This window comes from Loxodonta africana, chromosome 10 (assembly GCF_030014295.1).
Source record: "Loxodonta africana isolate mLoxAfr1 chromosome 10, mLoxAfr1.hap2, whole genome shotgun sequence".
In the NCBI taxonomy this organism is placed as follows: domain Eukaryota; kingdom Metazoa; phylum Chordata; class Mammalia; order Proboscidea; family Elephantidae; genus Loxodonta; species Loxodonta africana.
The window spans coordinates 10,244,110-10,264,662 of NC_087351.1; the positions used below are offsets into that span (position 1 = coordinate 10,244,110).

Genomic DNA, 20,553 nt, shown 5'->3' on the forward strand with positions numbered 1-20,553 from the left:
CATCTTGAAAATGATGTCTACCCCTACTCCCACCTAAACAGGCACTGAATCCATTTTGCTCTCCTGCACAAGGACACAGCTCTCAGCTGGTGCACGTCTAGTCCTTTGGGAAACAGGCATGGCACCAAAATCCTGAATATTTTTCTGAAGATTTTGGACAATCTTAAAATGCTTCTCATGAAATAGTGCCTTATAAACACTTCCCAACTTAGTCTTCCCTTCTAGTGTCTGCTACCTTTTTCTGCCTTAGAATTTGTTCTCTCCCTTGCTCCATCTTCCCTGACCCCTGTCACTTGCACTTAAATTTCTCAAATCCACTGACTCCTCTCAAGAGGTTATCTCTGATTCTGCCTGGAGAAGGATGAGGAGATGGGGGGTAGTGCAATTTCAAGTTCCTCCAGGCAGGAACAGAGATAAGAAAGTACAATGGCCATTGATTTTCTTCTGGACAAGAGACTAGGGGTGGGAAGGGAACACAGAAAGCCAAAAAAGCTGTCCTCCCTCCCTGCCTCCCTCTACTCTCTCCCAATCCTTTTGGACATGCTGCTTCTTATGCCTAGAAGGAGAAGCTCTGGAAGATATCCCACCCCCTCCCTAACACACTCACATGCATGTACACACTCAGGCCCTCAACAAGGGAGACTTACCTCACTGGGCTCAACGATGGCCACATTGTCTGCACCTACTTTCCTCTTCATGCGGGCAGCCATGGTGATGCCACCACTTCCCCCACCCAGCACCAGCACCTCATAGTGGTTCTTGGCTGCGCAGCTGGCTCCTGTGTGCAGCTGAAGTGGGCCAGCCTGTTGGGTGCCCAGCCTGAGGAAACAGGCAAAGAGCCGGGTACGGGGGCTGGACACCACAGGGACCAGCAGGGTCATCTTTAGGGTAGGTCAGGCTAGAAGGGAATAGACAAGGTTTTGAGTGCTAAGGAACGGACCACTATGGCACCAGAGCGTTTTCTTTCAGGAAGGAAGTGGAGGTCGAGATCCGCCCAGCTCCAGCTGCCCTCAATCTCCTCTTGAGACCATTTTCCCCTTTGGCTATGTTCCCAAGGTCTCCTGAGAGAGCTCAATTAATAGCTAACAATTTTGACTAAAATTTCCATTTCTCCCCTTCCCCCTCCTTTTAAGCTATCTAAAACTCATTGCCATCGAGTGTTTCCCACTCATAGGGACCCTGCAGGACAGAGTAGAACTTCCCCATAGGGTTTCCAAGGAGCAGCTGGTGGATTCGAACTGCCGACCTTCTGATTAGCAGCCAATTTCTTAACCACTGCACCATCAGGATTCCTTAAGCTACCTTGGCTGCTAATACAAAGGAGCCATGGTGGCACAGTGGTTAAAGTGCTCAGCTGCTAAATGAAAGGCCAGCAGTTCAAACCCACCAGAAGAAAGATGTGGCAGTCTGCTTCTGTAAGGATCGCAGCCTTGAAACCCTATGAGTCAGACTTGACAGCAATGGGCTTGGGTTTTTTGAGGCGGTTCCAATGCTGTTATAGGTCCCTGGATGGCAGAAATGGTTTGTGCTCAACTACTAACCTAAAAGTTGGCAGTTCAAACTCACCCAGCAGCATCATGGAAGAAAAAAGCCTAGTTGATCTGCTTCCGTACAGATTACGGTTCTATGGAGCAGTTCTACTCTGTAACACATGGGAATTGACTTGACGGCAACAGGTTTGGGGTTGGAGGCGGGGGCTTGCTTGTTTGTTTTTGGTTTAGGATGTTGTCTGAACCAGGTATCCCCCACCCTTTAAGATCTTCCTTATAGTCTGTAGCCATGCCTGCCCACCCATAAAATCTAGGGCATCATCTGGTATATCCAGCAGCCACCCATTCCCCTCTCTGGCATACTCCTCAACCCTGTCTTTGCCTTTTCAGTCCATCAGAATTGACTAATGAGTCCACAGATAGAGACTGTATAATTCTGACCACAAAGGGTACCTGAGACCTTGCAGGAACAGGAGCAGTCCAGCAAGAAACCCACTGTTCAGGACCTACCTTCTGAACTGATTTCACACCAAGGCCTCAGTCCCTCTTAGAGGCCTCCTGGTTCTGTGCCAGGGACATGCGATTTAATCAAACCACTGCATGCAGAAACGCAAGCAAAGGCCCTCCACGCCTTTAGCAATTTCAACTAGATGATAAAAAAATCATAAAAGGAACCCTGCCTGCGATCATAAAATTATATATTATGTGCCATATCTGCACACGCTGCTGACCAGCCTTTCATTATATCCAATTCAGTAAGCAATCTCTCCTTAATAGCTCCTCCAAGAGATGTCCTTTACCTTCAGGAAAAACGTTTCTACTTTTAGCAGTGAGGAAATTACAGCTTCTCAAAGGCCGGTTTTTGCTTCACCCTGTCCATAGAACTGGCCTTACATCTAGGACGTCATCTACTTAGTATAACTGGAAGGCCCAGACTTCAAGTATCTCCCTCTCTGTACATTATAGTGCTCCAAATTCCGCCATCACCTTCAGTCCTTTGGGTGAAATACTGCTCCAAGAACTCCTTATTAAAATGCAAATAGCCAGCTGGGGAGTAAGGCTTTCAACTGCTAAGGTGGCTAACTTCTCCATGGAAATGATCTAATTATATCATTTCCCCACTTATTAGAGAAGAGGACTGCTCCATGAGGGAATTAGAGAAAGGTGGGAAGGGAGAAAGGGCTGTGAAAGGAAGGACCCTGGGGAAGAGGAAGCGAGAGGGGTGGGAGTGGGAAGAAGGGGCCAGGGTGTTTGTTTTAATTAAGATTAACTCTATTCCAGAGTTTTGGCACCCCTGAAAATGTCCCCAACATTTCAGATCTGAGAAGCAACACATAGCTGGACAAGGGGCCTTGGAGGCCCACAGTAAAGGGGGGAGGCTCATACATTATTGCTGCCAATTTAGAATTAGTATAGACCTTTAGAAAACGACATTTATCATCCTTCGACCCTGCATTTCCATTTCCGGGAATCTAGTCTAAGGAAATAACCTGTAAGATTGAAGAAGAAGGGGGAAAAACCTATCGCAAAGATGCTTCTCACACGTATTCATGATATGGTCCATCCTCAATTAACTAGTTTGTAGGTTGGACCTGATTACATTCTGGGGACAGAAAAAAAACACTCTAGGCTGTGCACAGATCAGGGAAGGCACTGGTCTGTGACTGATTAAGCCAAGAGTCATCTATGATTATTTCAATTTAATATGGTTGGGGGAAGGGTAGGCAAGATTAAGATTAAGTAAAATATAGTTATACGCGATGACTTGTGTTGCCTTTTAAAATTATATTTCCAAACAGCATATGAAATGCTTATGTTATGATCAGGATATAAATTGAAAATACAATATGATCTCAACTACGCAAAAGAAAATACATAGAAAAAACAAGATAGCCAAAGTCACCACTGTGTGAGTGGTTTCCTCTGGGTTGTAGAAAAATGGGTGGTTTTGATTTCTTCTGCTTTTCTGCATTTTATAAAAGTTTCTATCATATACAAGGGTAAGTCAAAAAGCATTGCTACAACGGCTCCAGTTCATACATGCACAGGTTTATCTCAAACAAAACGTGTTCAAACACGCCTCTGCAATCAGTGGCTGGCTGCAGACAAGTCCTCGCAGTAGTACACTTGTTTTAGTCTCATTGTCTTCCAAAAAAAGAATACTTTTTGTGCCACAAAAAAAACAATTTTAAGGTCAGGGCTAAAATCAAAATTTTTAACAAAACTCAAGTGGACATCTTCCCAAATCATTGAAGCTTTGCAACAAGTTTATGGGAATGCTGCCCCACATGATACAACAGTTTTTAAATGAATCAAGTGTTTTAAGGAAGGTGGGAAAGACCTCAAAGATGAGCCAAGGGAGGGAAGACCGCTGAGAAGGTCATGGTGACTGTTTTTTGGGACCCCAAAAGGATAATCTTGATAAGTTTTCTTGAAGGGCACAGGACGACCTTGGGGGTTTATTTATGAAGAAGTTTGAAGAAAATTGAAAACTGCATTGGTGAGAAAAAGGCCAGGAAATTTGCACTGAGGAATTTTTTTCCATCACAACAACGCACCTGGTCATTCTTTGAGGGTAGCAAGGGCTGTCCTACAAGAATTTTATTGCAAAACCTTACCCCATTTACCCTACAGCCCTCATATTGTCCCTTCAGACTCTTTTTGTTCCCAAAACTCAAAGAACATCTAAAAGAAACACAATTTGAGTCCCTCAAGGATGCCAGAACTGCCATTTTGACGTGGTGTAAATCAAAGAGTGCAGAATTCTTCAGGGAAGGGCTAGAGAGAGGGAAACACGGCCTTCAGAAGTGTAGAGACCTAGATATGTCGGGAAACAATAGTTTCACGTTTTGATATTTTTGTTTAATAAAAGTTTCTATGATTTTGTAGCAATACTTTTTGACTTACCCTCGTACATATATTAATCTTATACTTATAAACTATTTATTTTAATTATAATAACTAAAGCATATTAAGTAATCACATAAATAAGCATTTAACTTGAATTGGCCACCATTATCATACCCATTTTACAGATGTTAAAATTGAAGCCGGAGCAGTTACTCTGTTTAGGTTGTCCAGCCTGTAAGCAGTGGGCTGTGATCTGAACCCAGGCGCTTTGATGCCAGAGCCTCAGCCTTAAACCACTCTGCTTTGCTATCTAGGATCTTTAAAGAACTATGTATCAACAACAACAAAAATGCTGATGAGAAAAATGTTAAATGCAAAAAAAAAACCCACACTTCCCAGAATACAGAAGCCATTTTTTTATGGTACTGGCTATGATTGATATTTTCTTCTTCTTTGTATTTCTTAGCTTTTCCCAAGTTTTCTTTAATGAGCTCTACATTTTAATATGTTTTAATTACTCGATTTGATTTTTTTTTTTTTAAGGTTGATGAGTGGAAGTAATCAGCAAGTAGGGTGTTCCTGTTTGGTTCAGAAGGAAGAAGAAATTATATGGTGAATCCTGCCTTTCTTTCTAGGTGTCCTCAAAATGACAGAATCACAGCAAAACCCCTCACTTTCCAGAAAAGGGAAACTATTTTCTCATGGCCCAGACATCTATGTCTTAGCCCCATTAGCCAATGGAAAGAGTTTAAAAAAAAAAAAAAAAAAGACCACCTATCTGGGAGGTGGCAACCCTGGTAGCACAGTGGTTAAGAGCTACAGCAGCTAACCAAAAGTTCGGCAGTTCAAATCCACCAGGTGCTCCTTGGAAACCCTGTGAGGCAGTTCTACTTTGTCCTACAAGGGCTGCTACGAGTCAGAATAGACTCAACAGCAACAGGTTTTTTTGGGGGGGAGGGGGGGTTGATCTAGCTAGGAGGTGGCCTGGCTAAGTTTCTGGTTTCCAGCTACCCCACTGGTCTTAGTTATCTAGTGCTGCTATAACAGAAATACCACAAGCGGTTGGCTTTAACAAGCAGAAATTTATTCTCTCATGGTTTAGGAGGCTAAAGTCCAAACTCAGGGCTCCAGATCCAGAGGAAGCCTTTCTCTCTCTATCAGCTCTGGGAGAATGTCCTTGTCGTCAATCTTCCCCTGGTCTAGGAGCTTCTCAGCATAGGGACCCCAGGTCCAAAGGATGCGCTCTGCTCCTGGCACTTCTTGCTTGGTGGTATGAGGTCCCCCGTCTCTCTGCTCATTTCTCTCTTTTATATCTTAAAAGAGACTGACTGAAGATACCTAATCCTGTAGATTGTGTCCTGCCTTATTAACATAACTGCCTTTAATCCTGTCTCATTAATATCATAGAGGATAGGCTTTACAACATAGGATAATTACATCAGATCACAAAATGGAGGACAACCATACAACCCTGGGAATCATGACCTAGCAAAGTTGACACACATTTTAGGGGGACACAATTCAATTCATAACACTATCTGAGGTTATTTGACCTTCTAGCTCCCTTCCAGCCTAACACCCCATGGTTCTTCCTCTTGAAAGAGGAAGATGTTATGCAAATATTTTTCTCACTCAGCCATGAAGGCTAGGTTCTGTTTTATTTCAGCAGTTATCCATAACCCATTGCTGGATTTCACATTTATAAACACAAAGTCCTCTGAACCAGTTTTATTAACTTCATTAATAACAGCTACCACCAGAATGCCCACGCTTTTGCAATCAAATTTCACTTTTGAGCTATAAACAATTTCAAAACTACAGAAGAATGTATTAAAGGAAATATCCCAAGTTTCCAAATCCCTGGCCCTTTGCCACCTGAAAATCTTGATAATTTTCTTAGTCTAACAGTATAACATTACCTAAACTCCCAGATCAGAAAGGCCAGAGCCGTAATCTAAGGCAGTTTGTGTAGAAAGCAGAGCATGATACAACACCAAAGACTAGAAACAACCCAGGGCAACAATGCATAGCCATTATTTTTAATACTTCACTTAGGAACCAACGGGAATTCCTGATCTAAGCCAAGTCTACCTCAACAACTAAACAATAGACAATTGAGGCAAGCAACGGTCACACAATCTTAACAACAGAAGCCAAAAGGCCAAAAAAAAAGAAAGAAAAAGCCAAACTTGAAGTTGCAGAAAACTTCTGTCAACAAAATAACTAAAAAACTTGAGTTTAATATGACTTCTTAGTCTCCTCAGAAGTTAGCCTTAAATGTATGTACTTGTGAGGTTAGGAAATAAGAATTAACTACCAATGATACAGGAGCTCTGATGGTGCACTGGTTAAGTGCTCAACTGCTAACTGAAAAATTGGTGGTTTGAACCCACCAGCCACTCCATGGAAGAAAGATGTGGCAGTCTGCTCTCGTAAAGATTACTGCCTTGGAAACCCTATGGGGCAGTTCTACTCTGTCCTATAGGTTTGCTATGAGTTGGAATCCACTCCATGGCAATGGGTTTGGTTTTTTGGTTTTACCAATGGTACAGAAGAATGTAGCCACTTTCTCTCTACATTTTTACAAGGTGGAACACACACACACTTTCAAAAAAATCAATAAATAAGGCAAATTTAATTTTCATTTCACAAGTGGCACGCACAATACATTTTACAATTAAGTAATGTCATGATTTTAATCCTACATCAATTGAATACCTCCTTCAAAAAATCAAAATAAATGCTTTTGTATATCTTTGACCTAACTGGTGAAGTAAAAATCACTGTTGATTGTCGAGAGATAAGACAGCCTCTTGAGCATCCCCTATTTACATCGCTGGCCACTGGTTCCAGGCCCTGGTCTAAACAAGTCTCAGGAGTCCACCTTTCCACAGCAGGCCCTCCCTGGACAAACAGTGCAGATCACCATGTCAAAAGCTCCGTGATCTCATGTCATGTGACATGCCACGCAATGGGTTGTGAGCAGCTATGACACCTGGCTGAGTTCAAAAAGAGCTCACCCCTAAGCAAGGGAATAAGCAGGGTTAGTCAGGACATTCTTAAATGTCTACCAAGCCAGCAAGGCTTATCATCAACATTTCAGCAATTTTGTTTTTAAGGAGACTGTCAGTCTTTTTTGTAGGGTTCATAGTTGTTTTATCTCAAGCCTACAACAATAACCATAACCACAGGGCCAACCTTCAACAGATCATTTTTGTAGAACACTTACAAAACCAATGAAGAAAACAGACAATTCACAGTGCTCACACTTGAGCCCACACTTGAGGTACTATTACAACTTTATAAAAGGGGAAACTGAGGCTCAGAGAGGTGAGGTCACACAATGAGTTAGGAGCAGGGCCATAGCTAGGATGAGTTCTTTCTGCATAGAGCAAATTTTTCTGAATGCCATTTGCAGCAGCAGCAGAAACATTATCAGGAGCTAAAGATTCAGAGGTGGGGAAGCTCCCAGGCTTAACTTCTCCCAGATCCAGATCTCATGATGGCCTCTCTGCTTGGACAGGGCACAGCCAAGTGGCCCCACACACCTTCTGCACCATGCACTGAACATCTCACCTCCAAGCAGCACAGGCACAGCCTACTGGAACCTGCCCTGCACCGATTCCCAGCCCACCCTGTTGGCCCTAGTACATGCCAAAAACAACCTATCCCAGCCCTTCCCCTTCAGCTGGACCTGCCCTGCTGCACCATAGCTGAGCAACTGGCCCTGCCCACTGGACAAGGAAGTGAAAAGTATTGTGCCCACAGATGAGCAAACAACAAAGAACATATAGCCCGCCTGCTCAGACACAGCCAAATTAAACAAAGAAGCAGGACAAAAAAAAAAAAAAATCAACAATCAACAAATAAAATAACTACTGAATGTCCCAAAGACAGCAGACCATACCAAAACATTAAAAAAAAAAAAAAAAACAGGACAGGATGGTTCCACTAGGCATCCAAAATAAAGCACCAGGTGACTTTCCACAAAGAAAAGGCACTAGAACTACTTGATAGGGGATTCAAATCCCTAATATTCAGATCTATCAAAGAGTTGAAGCAAAAAGTAGGCAAAAATGACAAAAACATAGACAAATTTATGGAAAAGGCAGGCAAATTCATGGAAAATACAGACCAAAAAACGGAAGAATTCAGGAAAATAATACAGGAACAAAATGCCAAAATTAATTCACAACTAGAATTCATACAAAAACAACAACTAGAAATCCAAAAGATAAACAACAAGATTTCAGAAATGGGCAGTGTCATAGAAGGGCTGAGGAGCAGGTCTAAAATGATGGAAGGCAGGATAAGCAAAGTTGAAGACAAACACTTGGATACTACTCTGAGGAAAAATGAGAAAAAATAACGAAGAAAAATGAAGAAAGTCTGATAATTATGTGGGATAGAATCAAAAGCAAAAATTTGCAAGTGATCGAAATTCCAGAACAGGGGAAGAAAACAGAATATGCAGGGGGGATCATTGAAGAACTGCTGACAGAAAACTTCCTTAATATCATGAAAGGTGAAAAGCTAACCATCCAAGAAGCTCAACAAACCCCGTATAGGACAGACCCCAAAACAAAAGCACCAAGACATATCATAATCACACTTGCTAAAATCAAATACAAAGAGACAATCCTAAGAGCAGCTCAAGAAAAACAAAAAGTCACATACAGAGGAGAAACAATAAGACTAAACTCTGACTACTTGGCAGAAACCATGCAGGCAAGAAGACAATGGGATGACATATATAAAACCGTGAAAAAAAAAATTGCCAACCAAGAATAATATATCCTGCAAAACTCTCGTTCAAATATGATGGTGAAATTAGGGCATTCCCAGATAAACAGAAATTAAGGGAATATGTAAAAGACAAACCAAACTTAAGAGAATTATTAAAGGGAGTCCTTTGGTCTGAGGACAAACAACATTACACCACAGCCTGAATCTAGGATGCAAGATTGAACCAGCCAGACATGAACCTAGGAAATGAACTCTCAAGGACTATCCAAAACCAAAAATATTACGACAGAGAACCAGAGAGGTTAATCTGTAAATGGCAACGACAGAACAATAAAAGAGGAAATAAACTGTGTCGGTATAGAACTTTCTAATGGAGAGGAAATCAAGATGATACCAAGCAATAATAGACTGGTTCAAACCTAGGATGATAAGGGTAAATTTCAAAGTAACCACAAAGGAAGTTAACAAACCTACTTATTAAAAGAAAAATGTAGAGTCTCAGTAAACACAAAAATAAAAGAAATTTTAAAAAATCCACAAACAAAAGGAATTCAGCACAGCAGAGTAAGAGGAACAAATAAAATGTCAGCACCACAAAAAAAAACACTATACAATGACAGAAATAAGCTCACACTTATCAATAATTACACTGAATGTAAATGGCCTAAATGCATCCATAAAGAGACACAGACTGACAGAATGGATTAAAAAAAAAAAAAACAGGATCCATCAATATGCTCTCTACAAGAGACACACCTTATAAACAAAGACGTAAATTTATGAAAAATCAGAGCATGGAAAAAAAATACAGCAAGCAAACAGCTACCAAAAAAAGAGCAGGAGCAGCAACAGTAATCTCAGATAAAATAGACTTTAAAACAAAATCCACCGAGGGAGCAGAGCCAAGATGGTGGAATAGACACTCGCTTCTGGCGAGCCCTCTTTACAACAAAGACCCAAAAAAAAAGTGAAACAAGTCTATTTGTGACACACTGGGCGCCCTGAGCTTCAAAAGCAAGCTTAGAAAACGAACTCAGGGGCAGGGGGAGGAAGAGACCATTCAGAAGTGGAGAGGAGTTACCGGACCTGAATCACAGGGCACCCTCAGGCATCGTTCCTGGAGCGGTGGTAGCAGCTGCAGCAGGCTGTTACTAGCATTCAGCTGCAGTTTCCTCAGGGAGAAGCAGCCAGCCACACAGCCTAATCAAACCTCCAGAACCTGAGGAGAACGGCGCTCTCAGCAAAAGCTAAGCACTTGCGTATATTTTAATGCACCACCCCCCTCCGCCCACAAATCGGCTTCAGCTGCTGAATTCCCTGGGCCTGAGATAGGCACCTAGAGCCATCCTCCTGGCCTTGGGGAAGGAAAAAATTTGCATTTGGGGGAAAAGATAATTTGCTAGCTCCACTAACTGGGGAGCTCCGGCCAGAAGCAGCTTCTGTCCAGGCATAAACCGTCCATGGACGTTGAGCACCTTTCCCTTCTGCATGGACCTGTGTGGGCCTATTTCGGAAGAATAGGCCCTTGTTGGCAGACGCCAACGATTTCAATTGTGCAGTGGAGAGGTGGGTGTTTGATGTTTGACATTGCTTTGCCTATTAAACAAGGTCCTCACCTACCCACATCAGAGACCTAAGGACTGGTAGCTCCACTCAGGTCACCCAGCCATCCACGACAGGGGCCAAAGATAACTGGTACCTCCCAGTCCTTACAACCAAAAACTTTGGGTCCCCATGGTGAATCTGCAGAACCCATTCACCTGCACACTCTAGGGAACAGGGACGCACTATACTCAGAGACACTCAGGAGTCCGTTCTCAGTCCCCTGCCTTGTTCAGAGTGTGACCCCCTGCTACAATCAGATATCGGTATATACGCCAATCACACATGCCCCTCTGAGACTGTAGGAGAGAGCCTATACCACATACTTGATGATTAGCTACCTAGAAACCTGAGATGAATTCATACAAGAAAACTGAATAGACTCCTAGACTGATATACCTGAATAACAGCTCTAGCCATCTGGGAACAGGATGTCAGAGCTCCAAAGGCAAAAATAATCAAGCTAGCTCACTCAAGCAACCCACAGGGGTATACCAAAACAAAAAAAAGCAAGCAGCTACAACACAATAAGCAAGCATACACTAAATACAATAACTTACAGATCGCTTGGAGACAACAGGCAATATCAAGCCACATAAAGAAAAAAACCATGATCACCTCAACAGGCTCTCAAAAAAAAAAAAAAACAATCCAGGGATCTTCTAGATGAAAGTGCATTCCTGGAATTACCAGATGAAGAATACAAAAGTTTAATATACAGAACCCTTCAAGACATCAGGAAGGAAATGAGGCAATAAGCAGAACAAGCCAAGGAACACAGAGATAAAGCAATTGAAGAAATTAGAAAGATTATTCAGGAACATAATGAAAAGTTTAATAAGCTGGAAAAATCCACAGGCAGGCAGCAATCAGAAATTCAGAAGATTAACAATAAAATTACAGAAGTAGACAACTCAATAGAAAGTCAGAGGAGCAGAATTAAGCAAGTAGAAGCTAGAATTTCTGAACTCAAAGATAAATCACTTGGCACTAATATATTTGAAGAAAAATCAGATAAAAGAATTTTTAAAAATGAAGAAAACTTAAGAATCATGTGGGACTCTATAAAGCGAAATAACCTACAAGTGATTGGAGTACCAGAACAGGGAGGGATAACAGAAAATAAAGAGAGAATTATTGAAGATTTGTTGGCAGAAAACTTCCCTGATATCATGAAAGATGAGAAGATATCCATCCAAGATGCTCATTGAAATCCACATAAGGTAGATCTAAAAGAAAGTCACCAACACATATTATAATCAAACTTGTCAAAACCAAAGATAAAGAGAGAATTATAAGAGCAGCGAGGGACAAATGAAAAGTTACCTACAAACGAGAGCCAATGAGAATAAACTCGGACTACTCGGCAGAAACCATGCAGGCAAGAAGGCAATGGGATGACATATTTAAAAAATTGAAGGAAAAAAAATTGCCTGACAAGAATCATATATCCATCAAAACTATGTCTTAAATATGAAGGTGAAATTAAGACGTTTCCAGATAAACACAAGTTTAGGGAATTCATAAAAATCAAACCAAAACTACGAGAAATACTAAAGGGAGTTCTTTGGTTAGAAAATCAATAATATCAGGTATCAACCCAAGACTAGAACACTGGGCAGAGCAAACAGAAGTCAACCCAGACAGGGAAACCAAAAAAAAACAAAGCAAGATTATAAAAAAAAAAGCTTAAACCAGGGTAACAGCGATGTTATTATATAAAAGAAGACAACGTTAGAATAATAAAGAGGGGCTAAGAAATGTAATCATACACCTTCCATATGGAGAGGAAGATACGGCAATACAAAGAAATGAAAGTTAGGTTTAAATTTAGAAAAATACGGGTAAATAATAAGGTAACCACAAAGGAGACAAACTATCCTACTCATAAAAATAAAATACAAGAAAAAAATACAGACTCAGCAGAAACAAAATCAGCAACAACAAATATGAGGAAAGGACAATATATAAAGATAATCTACTCGGCATATAAAATTAAGAGGGAAAAAGAAACTGTCAACAACACACAAAAAAAGACATCAAAATGACAGCACTAAATTCATACCTATCCATAATTACCTTGAATGTAAATGGACTAAGTGTACCAATAAAGAGACAGAGAGTGGCAGAATGGATTGAAAAACAAGATCTGTCTATATGCTGCCTACAAGAAACATACCTTAGACTTAGAGACACGAACAAACTCAAACTCATAGGATGGAAAAATACATATCAAGCAAACAACAATCGAAAAAGAGCAGGAGTGGCTATATTAATTTCTGACAAAATAGACTTTAAAGTTAAATCCATCAGAAAGGATAAGGAAGGACACTATATAATGATTAAAGGGACAATACACCAAGAAGATATAACCATATTAAATATTTATGCACCCAATGACAGGGCTGCAAGATACATAAAACAAACTCTTTCAACATTGAAAAGTGAGATAGACAACTCCACAATAATAGTAGGAGACTTCACACATCACTTTCGGTGAAGGACAGGGCATCCGGAGAGAAGCTCAACAAAGACACGGAAGATCTAAATGCCACAGTCAACCAACCTGACCTCAAAGACATATACAGAACACTCCACCCAATAGCAACCAACTCTACTTTCTTTTCTAGTGCACATAGAACATTCTCTAGAATAGACCACATATTAGGTCATAAAGCAAGCCTTAGCAGAATCCAAAACACTGAAATAGTACAAAGCATCTTCTCTGATCATAAGGCCATAAAAATGGAAATCAATAACAGGAAAAGCAAGGAAAAGAAATCAAACACTTGGAAACTGAACAATACCCTGCTCTAAAACAACTGCATTATAGAAGACATCAAGGATGCAATAAAGAAATTCATAGAATCCAATGAGAATAAAAAGACTTCCTATCAGAACCTTTGGGACACAGCAAAAGCAGTGCTCAGAGGCCAATTTACATCAGTAACTGCACACATACAGAAAGAAGAAAGGGCCACAATCAAAGAATTATCCCTACCACTTGAATAAATAGACTGAGAGCAACAAAAGAAACCACAGACACCAGAAGAAAACAAATAAAAATTAGAGCTGAACGAAATGAAATAGAAAACAGAATAACAATTGAAAGAATTAACAAGACCAAAAGCTGGTGTTTTGAAAAATCAACAAAATTGATAAACCACTGGCCAAACTGACAAAAGAAAAACAGGAGGGGCAGCAAATAACCCGGATAAGAAATGAGATGGGTGATATTACAACAGACCCAACTGAAATCAAAAGAATCATATCAGATCACTATGAAAAATTGTACTCTAACAAACTTGAAAACCCAGAAGAAATGGATGAATTCCTAGAAATACACTACCTACCTAAACTAACACAAACAGAGGTAGGACAACTAAATAGACCCATAACAAAAGAAGAGATTGAAAAGATAATCAAAAAACTCACAACAAAAAAAAAGCCCTGGTCTGGGTGGCTTCACTGCAGAGTTCTACCAAACCTTCAGAGAGTTAACACCACTACTACTAAAGGTATTTCAGAGCATAGAAAAGGACGGAATACTACCAAACTCACTCTATGAAGCCACCATATCCCTGATACCAAAACCAGGTAAAGACACCACAAGAAAAGAAAATCATAGACCTATATCCCTCATGAATATAGATGCAAAAATCCTCAACAAAATTCTAGCCAATAGAATTCAACAACATATCAAAAAAATAACTCAAGACCACATGGGATTCATACCAGGTATGCAGGGATGGTTCAACATTAGGAAAACAATTAATATAATCCACTACATAAATAAAACAAAAGACAAGAATCACATGATTTTATCAATTGATGCAGAAAAGGCATTTTACAAAGTTCAACACCCATTCATGATAAAAACTCTCAGCAAAATAGGGATAGAAGGAAAATTCCTCAGCATAATAAAGGGCATTTTTTTTTATATATACAAAGCCAACAGCCAACATCACCCTAAATGGAGAGAGCTTGAAACCATTCCCACTGAGATCAGGAACCAGACAAGGATGCCCTTTATCACCGCTCTTATGCAACATTGTGCTGGAAGTCCTAGCCAGAGCAATTAGGCTAGGTAAAGAAATAAAGGGCATCCAGATTGGCAAGGAAGAAGTAAAAGTATCTCTATTTGCAGATGACATGATCTTATACACAGAAAACCCTAAGAAATCCTCCAGAAAACTACTGAAACCAATAAGAGTTCAGCAGAGTATCGGGATACAAGATAGACATACAAAAATCCGTTGGATTCCTCTACACCAACAAAAGGAACATCGAAGAGGAAATCACCAAATCAATGCCATTTACAGTAGCCCCCAAGAAGAGAAAATACTTAGGAATAAATCTTACCAGAAATGTAAAGGACTTATACAAAGAAAACTATAGTACACTTCTGCAAGAAACCAAAAGAGACTTACGTAAGTGGAAAAACGTACCTTGCTCATGGATAGGAAGACTTAATATTATAAAAATGTCTATTCTACCAAAAGCGATCTATACATTTAATGCAATTCCAATCCAAATCCCAACGACATTCTTTAATGAGATGGAGAAACAAATCACCAACTTCATATGGATGGGAAAGAGGCCCTGGATAAATAAGGCATTACTGAAAAAGAAGAACAATGTGGGAGGCCTTACTTTACCTGATTTTAGAACCTATTATACCGCCACAGTAGTCAAAACAGCCTGGTACTGGTACAACAACAGATACATGGACCAATGGAACAGAATTGAGAATCCAGACAACAATCCATCCACATACAAGCAGTTGATATTTGACAAAGGCCCCAAAACAGTTAAATGGAGAAAAGACAGTCTTTTTAACAAACGGTGCTGGCATAGCTGGATATCCACCTGCAAAAAAATGAAACAAGACTCATACCTCACTCCATGCACAAAAACTAACTCAAAATGGATCAAAGACCTAAATATAAAATCTAAAACAATAAAGATCGTGGAAGAAAAAATAGGGACAACATTAGGAGCCCTAATACATGGCATAAACAGTATACAAAACATTATTAAGAATGCAGAAGAAGAACTAGATAACTGGGAGCTCCTAAAAATCAAACACCTATGCTCATCCAAAGACTTTGCCAAAAGAGTAAAAAGACTACCTACAGACTGGGAAAAATTTTTAGCTATGAGGTTTCCGATCAGCATCTGATCTCTAAAATCTACATGATACTGCAAAAACTCAACTGCAAAAGATGAATAACCCAATTAAAAAATGGACAAAAGATATGAATAGACACTTCACTAAAGAAGACACTCAAGAAGCTAACAGATACATGAGGAAATGTTCATAATCATTAGCCAGTAGAGAAATGCAGATCAAAACTACAATGAGATTTCATCTCGCTCCAACAAGGCTGGCATTAATCCAAAAAACACAAAATAATAAATGTTGGAGAGGCTGTGGAGAGATTGGAACACTTCTACACTGCTGGTGGGAATGTAAACTGGTACAACCACTTTGGAAATCAACTTGGCACTTCCTTCAAAAGCTAGAAATAGAGCTACCATATGATCCAGCAATCCCACTTCTCGGAATATGTCCTAGAGAAATAAGAGCCTTTACACGAACAGATATATTCACACCTATTGCAGCACTGTTCACAATAGCAAAAAGATGGAAGCAACGAAGGTGCCCATCAAAGGATGAATGGATAAACAAATAATGGTATATTCACACAATGGAATACTATGCATCGATAAAGAACAGTGAGGAATCTGTGACACATTTTATAACATGGAGGAACCTGGAAGGCATTATACTGAATAAAATTAGTCAGTTGCAAAAGGACAAATATTGTATAAGACCAATATTATAAGAACTTGAGAAATAGTTTAAACTGAGAAGAAAACATTCTTTTGTGGTTACGAGAGGGGGGAGGGTGGGAGGGTTGGAGAGGGGTATTCACTAATTAGATGGTAGATAAGAACTACTTTAGGTGAAGGGAAAGACAAAACAACACAGGGGAGGTCAGCACAACTGGACTAAACCAAAAGCGAAGAAGTTTCCTGAATAAACTGAATGCTTCGAAGGCCAGTGTAGCAGGGGCAGGGGTTTGGGGACCATGATTTCAGGGGACATCTAAGTCAATTGGCATAATAAAATCCATGAAGAAAACATTCTGCATCCCACTTTGAAGAGTGGTGTCTGAGGTCTTAAACGCTAGCAAGCAGCCATCTAAGATGCATCAATTGGTTTCAACCCACCTGGATGAAAGGAGAATGAAGAACACCAAAGACACAAGGCAATTACGAGCCGAAGAGACAGAAACGGCCACATGAACCAGCAACTACATCATCCTGAGACCAGAAGAACTAGATGTTGCCCGGCTATAACCAATGAGTGCCCTGATGGGGAACACAACAGAGAACCCCTCAGGGAGCAGCAGGAGAGCAGTGGAATACAGCCCCCCAAATCCTCATAAAAAGACCAGGCTTAATGGTCTGACTGAGACTGGAAGGACCCTGGTGATCATGGCCCCCAGACCTTCTGTTGGCCCAGGACAGGAACCATTCCCGAAGCCAACTCTTCAGACGTGGATGGGACTGGACGATGGGTTGGAGAGGGATGCTGGTGTGGAGTGAGCTTCTTGGATCAGGTGGACACTTGAGACTATGTTGGCATCTCCTGCCTGGAGGGGAGATGACAGGGTGGAGGGGGTTAGAAACTGGTGAAATAGACACGAAAAGAGAGAGCAGAGGGAGAGAGTGGGCTGTCTCATTAGGGGGAGAGTAATTGGGAGTATGTAGCAAGGTGTACTGGGTTTAGCAAGGCATATATGATGTTTTTATGTGAGAGACTGACTTGATTTATAAACTTTCACTTAAAGCACAATAAAAATTATTTTAAAAAAACAAAACAAAATAAATCCCACCATAAAAGACAAACAGGGTACTATATAATGATTAAAGGGATGATCCATCATGAAGACATAACCATAATAAACATTTATGCACCCAATGACAGGGCCCCAAAATACAAAAAACAAAATCTAACAGTGCTGAACATAGAAATTGACAGTTCCACAATAATAGTAGGGGACTTCAATACATCACTCTAGGTAAAGGATAGAACATCTGGAAAGAAACTCAACAAAGGTACACAATCAGCCAAGTTGGCCTCATAGACATATATAGAACACTCTACCCAACTGCTGCAAAGTACATATTCATTTCCAATGCACATGCAATGTTCTCCAGAATAGACCTCATCTTAGGCCACAGAGCAATCCTCATCAAAATCCAAAACATTGAGATAATACAAAGTATCTTCTCTGACCACAACTCCATCAACGTAGAAATTAACAACGGGAAGAGTAAGGGAAAAAAAATCAATTACATAGAAACTGAATAATACCCTACTTAAAAACCACTGGGTAATAGAAAAAATCAGACTCAGAGATGGAATAAAAAAATTCCTAGAATCAAATGAGAATGAAAACACATCATACCAAAACCTTTGGGACACAGCAAGGGCAGTCCTTAGATGTCAATTTATAGCAATAGATGCACACATCAAAAAAAGAAGAAAGGGACAAAATCAAAACATTAGCTACACAACTCAAACAAATATAAAGAGAACAGCAAAAAGCCCACAGCCACCAGAAGAAAGGAAATAATAAAGATCAGAGCAGAAATAAATTAAATAGAAAAACAATAGAAAGAATCAACAAAACCAAAAGTTGGTTCTTTGAAAGGATCAACAAAATGGACAAACCACTGGCCAAAATGAAAAAAGAAAAACAGGAAAGGATCCAAATAACCCAAATAAGAAATGAAACGAGGGACATTACAACAGCCCCAACTGACATAAAAAGGATCATAACAGAATATTATGACAAACTATACTCCAACAAATTTGAAAACCTAGAGGACATGGACAAATTTCTAGAAATACGCTACCTACCCGAACTAACACAAAATGATGTTGAAAATCTAAACAGACCCATGACAAAAGCAGAGATTGAAAAGGTAATTAAAAAAAAAAAAAAAACCTCTCCCCCCAAAAAGACCTGGTCCAGGCAGCTTCACTGGAGCATTCAACCAAACATTCAGAAAACAGCTTACGCCAGTACTACTCAGACTATGTCAGAACATAGACAAGGAAGTGATACTTCTAAATTCATTCTCTGAAGCCAGCATAACCCCAATACCAAAGCCAGGCAAAGACACCACAAAAAAAGAAAATTACAGACCAATATCTCTCATAAATACAGATGCAAAAAATCTTAACAAAATTCTAGCCAACAGAATTCAGCAGCATATCAAAAAGAATAATACACCATGACCAAGTAGGATACATACCAGGTATGCAAGAACGGTTCAATATTAGAAAATCAGTCAACATAATCCACCACATAAATAAAAGGAAAGAAAAGAATTACATGATCACCTCAATTGACGCAGAAAAGGCATTCAACAAAGTCCAACACCCATTCCTGATAACAAGTCTCAATAAAATAGGTATAGGAGGGAAATTTCTCAACATAATAAAGGGCATCTAAAAAAAAAAAAAATTTTTTTTTATGCAAAGCCAATGGTTAACATCATCCTTTATGGAGAGAGGCTGAAAACATTCCCCTTGAGAACACGAACAAGATAAGGATGCCCTTTATCACCACTCTAATTTAACATTGTGCTGGAAATCCTAGCTAGAGCAATAAGGCAAGAAAAAGAAATAAAGGGCATTCTAATTGGTAGTGAAGAAGTAAAACTGTCCCTATTTAAGGATGATATGCTACTATACACGGAAAACCCAAAAGACTTCACGAGAAAACTACTGAAACTAATAGAAAAATTCAGCAGAGTAGCAGGATGCAAGATAAACATACAAAAATCAGTTGGGTTCCTATACTCCAATAAAGAGAAGGATGAAAAGGAAATCACAAAAGCAATACCAATTATAATAGCCCCTAAAAAGATAAAATACTTAGGAATAAATCTAACCATGGATGTGAAAGACCTATACAAAGAAAACTGCAAAACACTACTACAAGAAACCAAAAGAGATCCACATAAATTGAAAAACATACAATGCTCATGGATAGGCAGGCTCAACATTGTGAAAATGACAATTCTACCCAAAGCAATTTACAAGTACAGTGCAATCCCGATCCAGATACCAACAAAATTCTTTAAAGAGATGGGAAAACATCATTAACTTTATATGGAAAGGGAAGAAGCTCCAAATAAGTAAAGCATATTGGAAAAAGAAGAATAAAGTAGGAGGACTCACACTACCTGACCTCAGAATGTACCATACAGCTATGGTAGTCAAAACAGCCTGGTACTGGTACAATGACAGATATACATTGAGCAATGGAACAGAAATGAGAACTCAGATGTAAATCCATCCACTTACTGTAACCTAAACTTCGACAAGGGCCCAAAGTCCATCAAATGGGGAAAAGACAGTCTTTTTAACAAACATGCTGGCAAAACTGGATGTTCATCTGCAAAAAACAAAACAGGACCCATACCTCACACCATATACAAAAACTAATTCAAAATGGATCGAAGACCTAAATATAAGGCCAAAAACTATAAAGATCATAAAAGAAAAAAAATTGGATCAATGCTAGGAGCCTTAATACATGGCATTACTAGGATACAAACCATAACCAACAACACACAAACTCAAGATAATCTAAATAACTGGGATCTTCTAAAAATTAAACACTTATGCTCATCAAAAGACTTCACCAAAAGAGTAAAAAGAGAGCCTACAGACTGGGAAAAAATTTTTAGCTATTCCAAATCAGACAAAGGTCTTATCTTTAAAATGTACAAGAAAATCCAACACATCTACAGCAAAAAGACAAATAGTCCAATTAAA

At 39.7% G+C, this 20,553-nt stretch overlaps 1 protein-coding gene across 1 annotated transcript in view; it reads right to left on the minus strand.

The window, feature by feature from the left end:
- Positions 1–20,553, minus strand: part of SQOR (sulfide quinone oxidoreductase) — a 60,769-nt gene that overhangs the window by 20,850 nt on the left and 19,366 nt on the right. The window contains exon 2 of the mRNA XM_003420152.4: positions 648–898. Coding sequence (XP_003420200.1) covers positions 648–881 — 234 coding nt within the window. The 5' untranslated portion in view covers positions 882–898. The remainder of the gene's footprint in view (positions 1–647; positions 899–20,553) is intronic.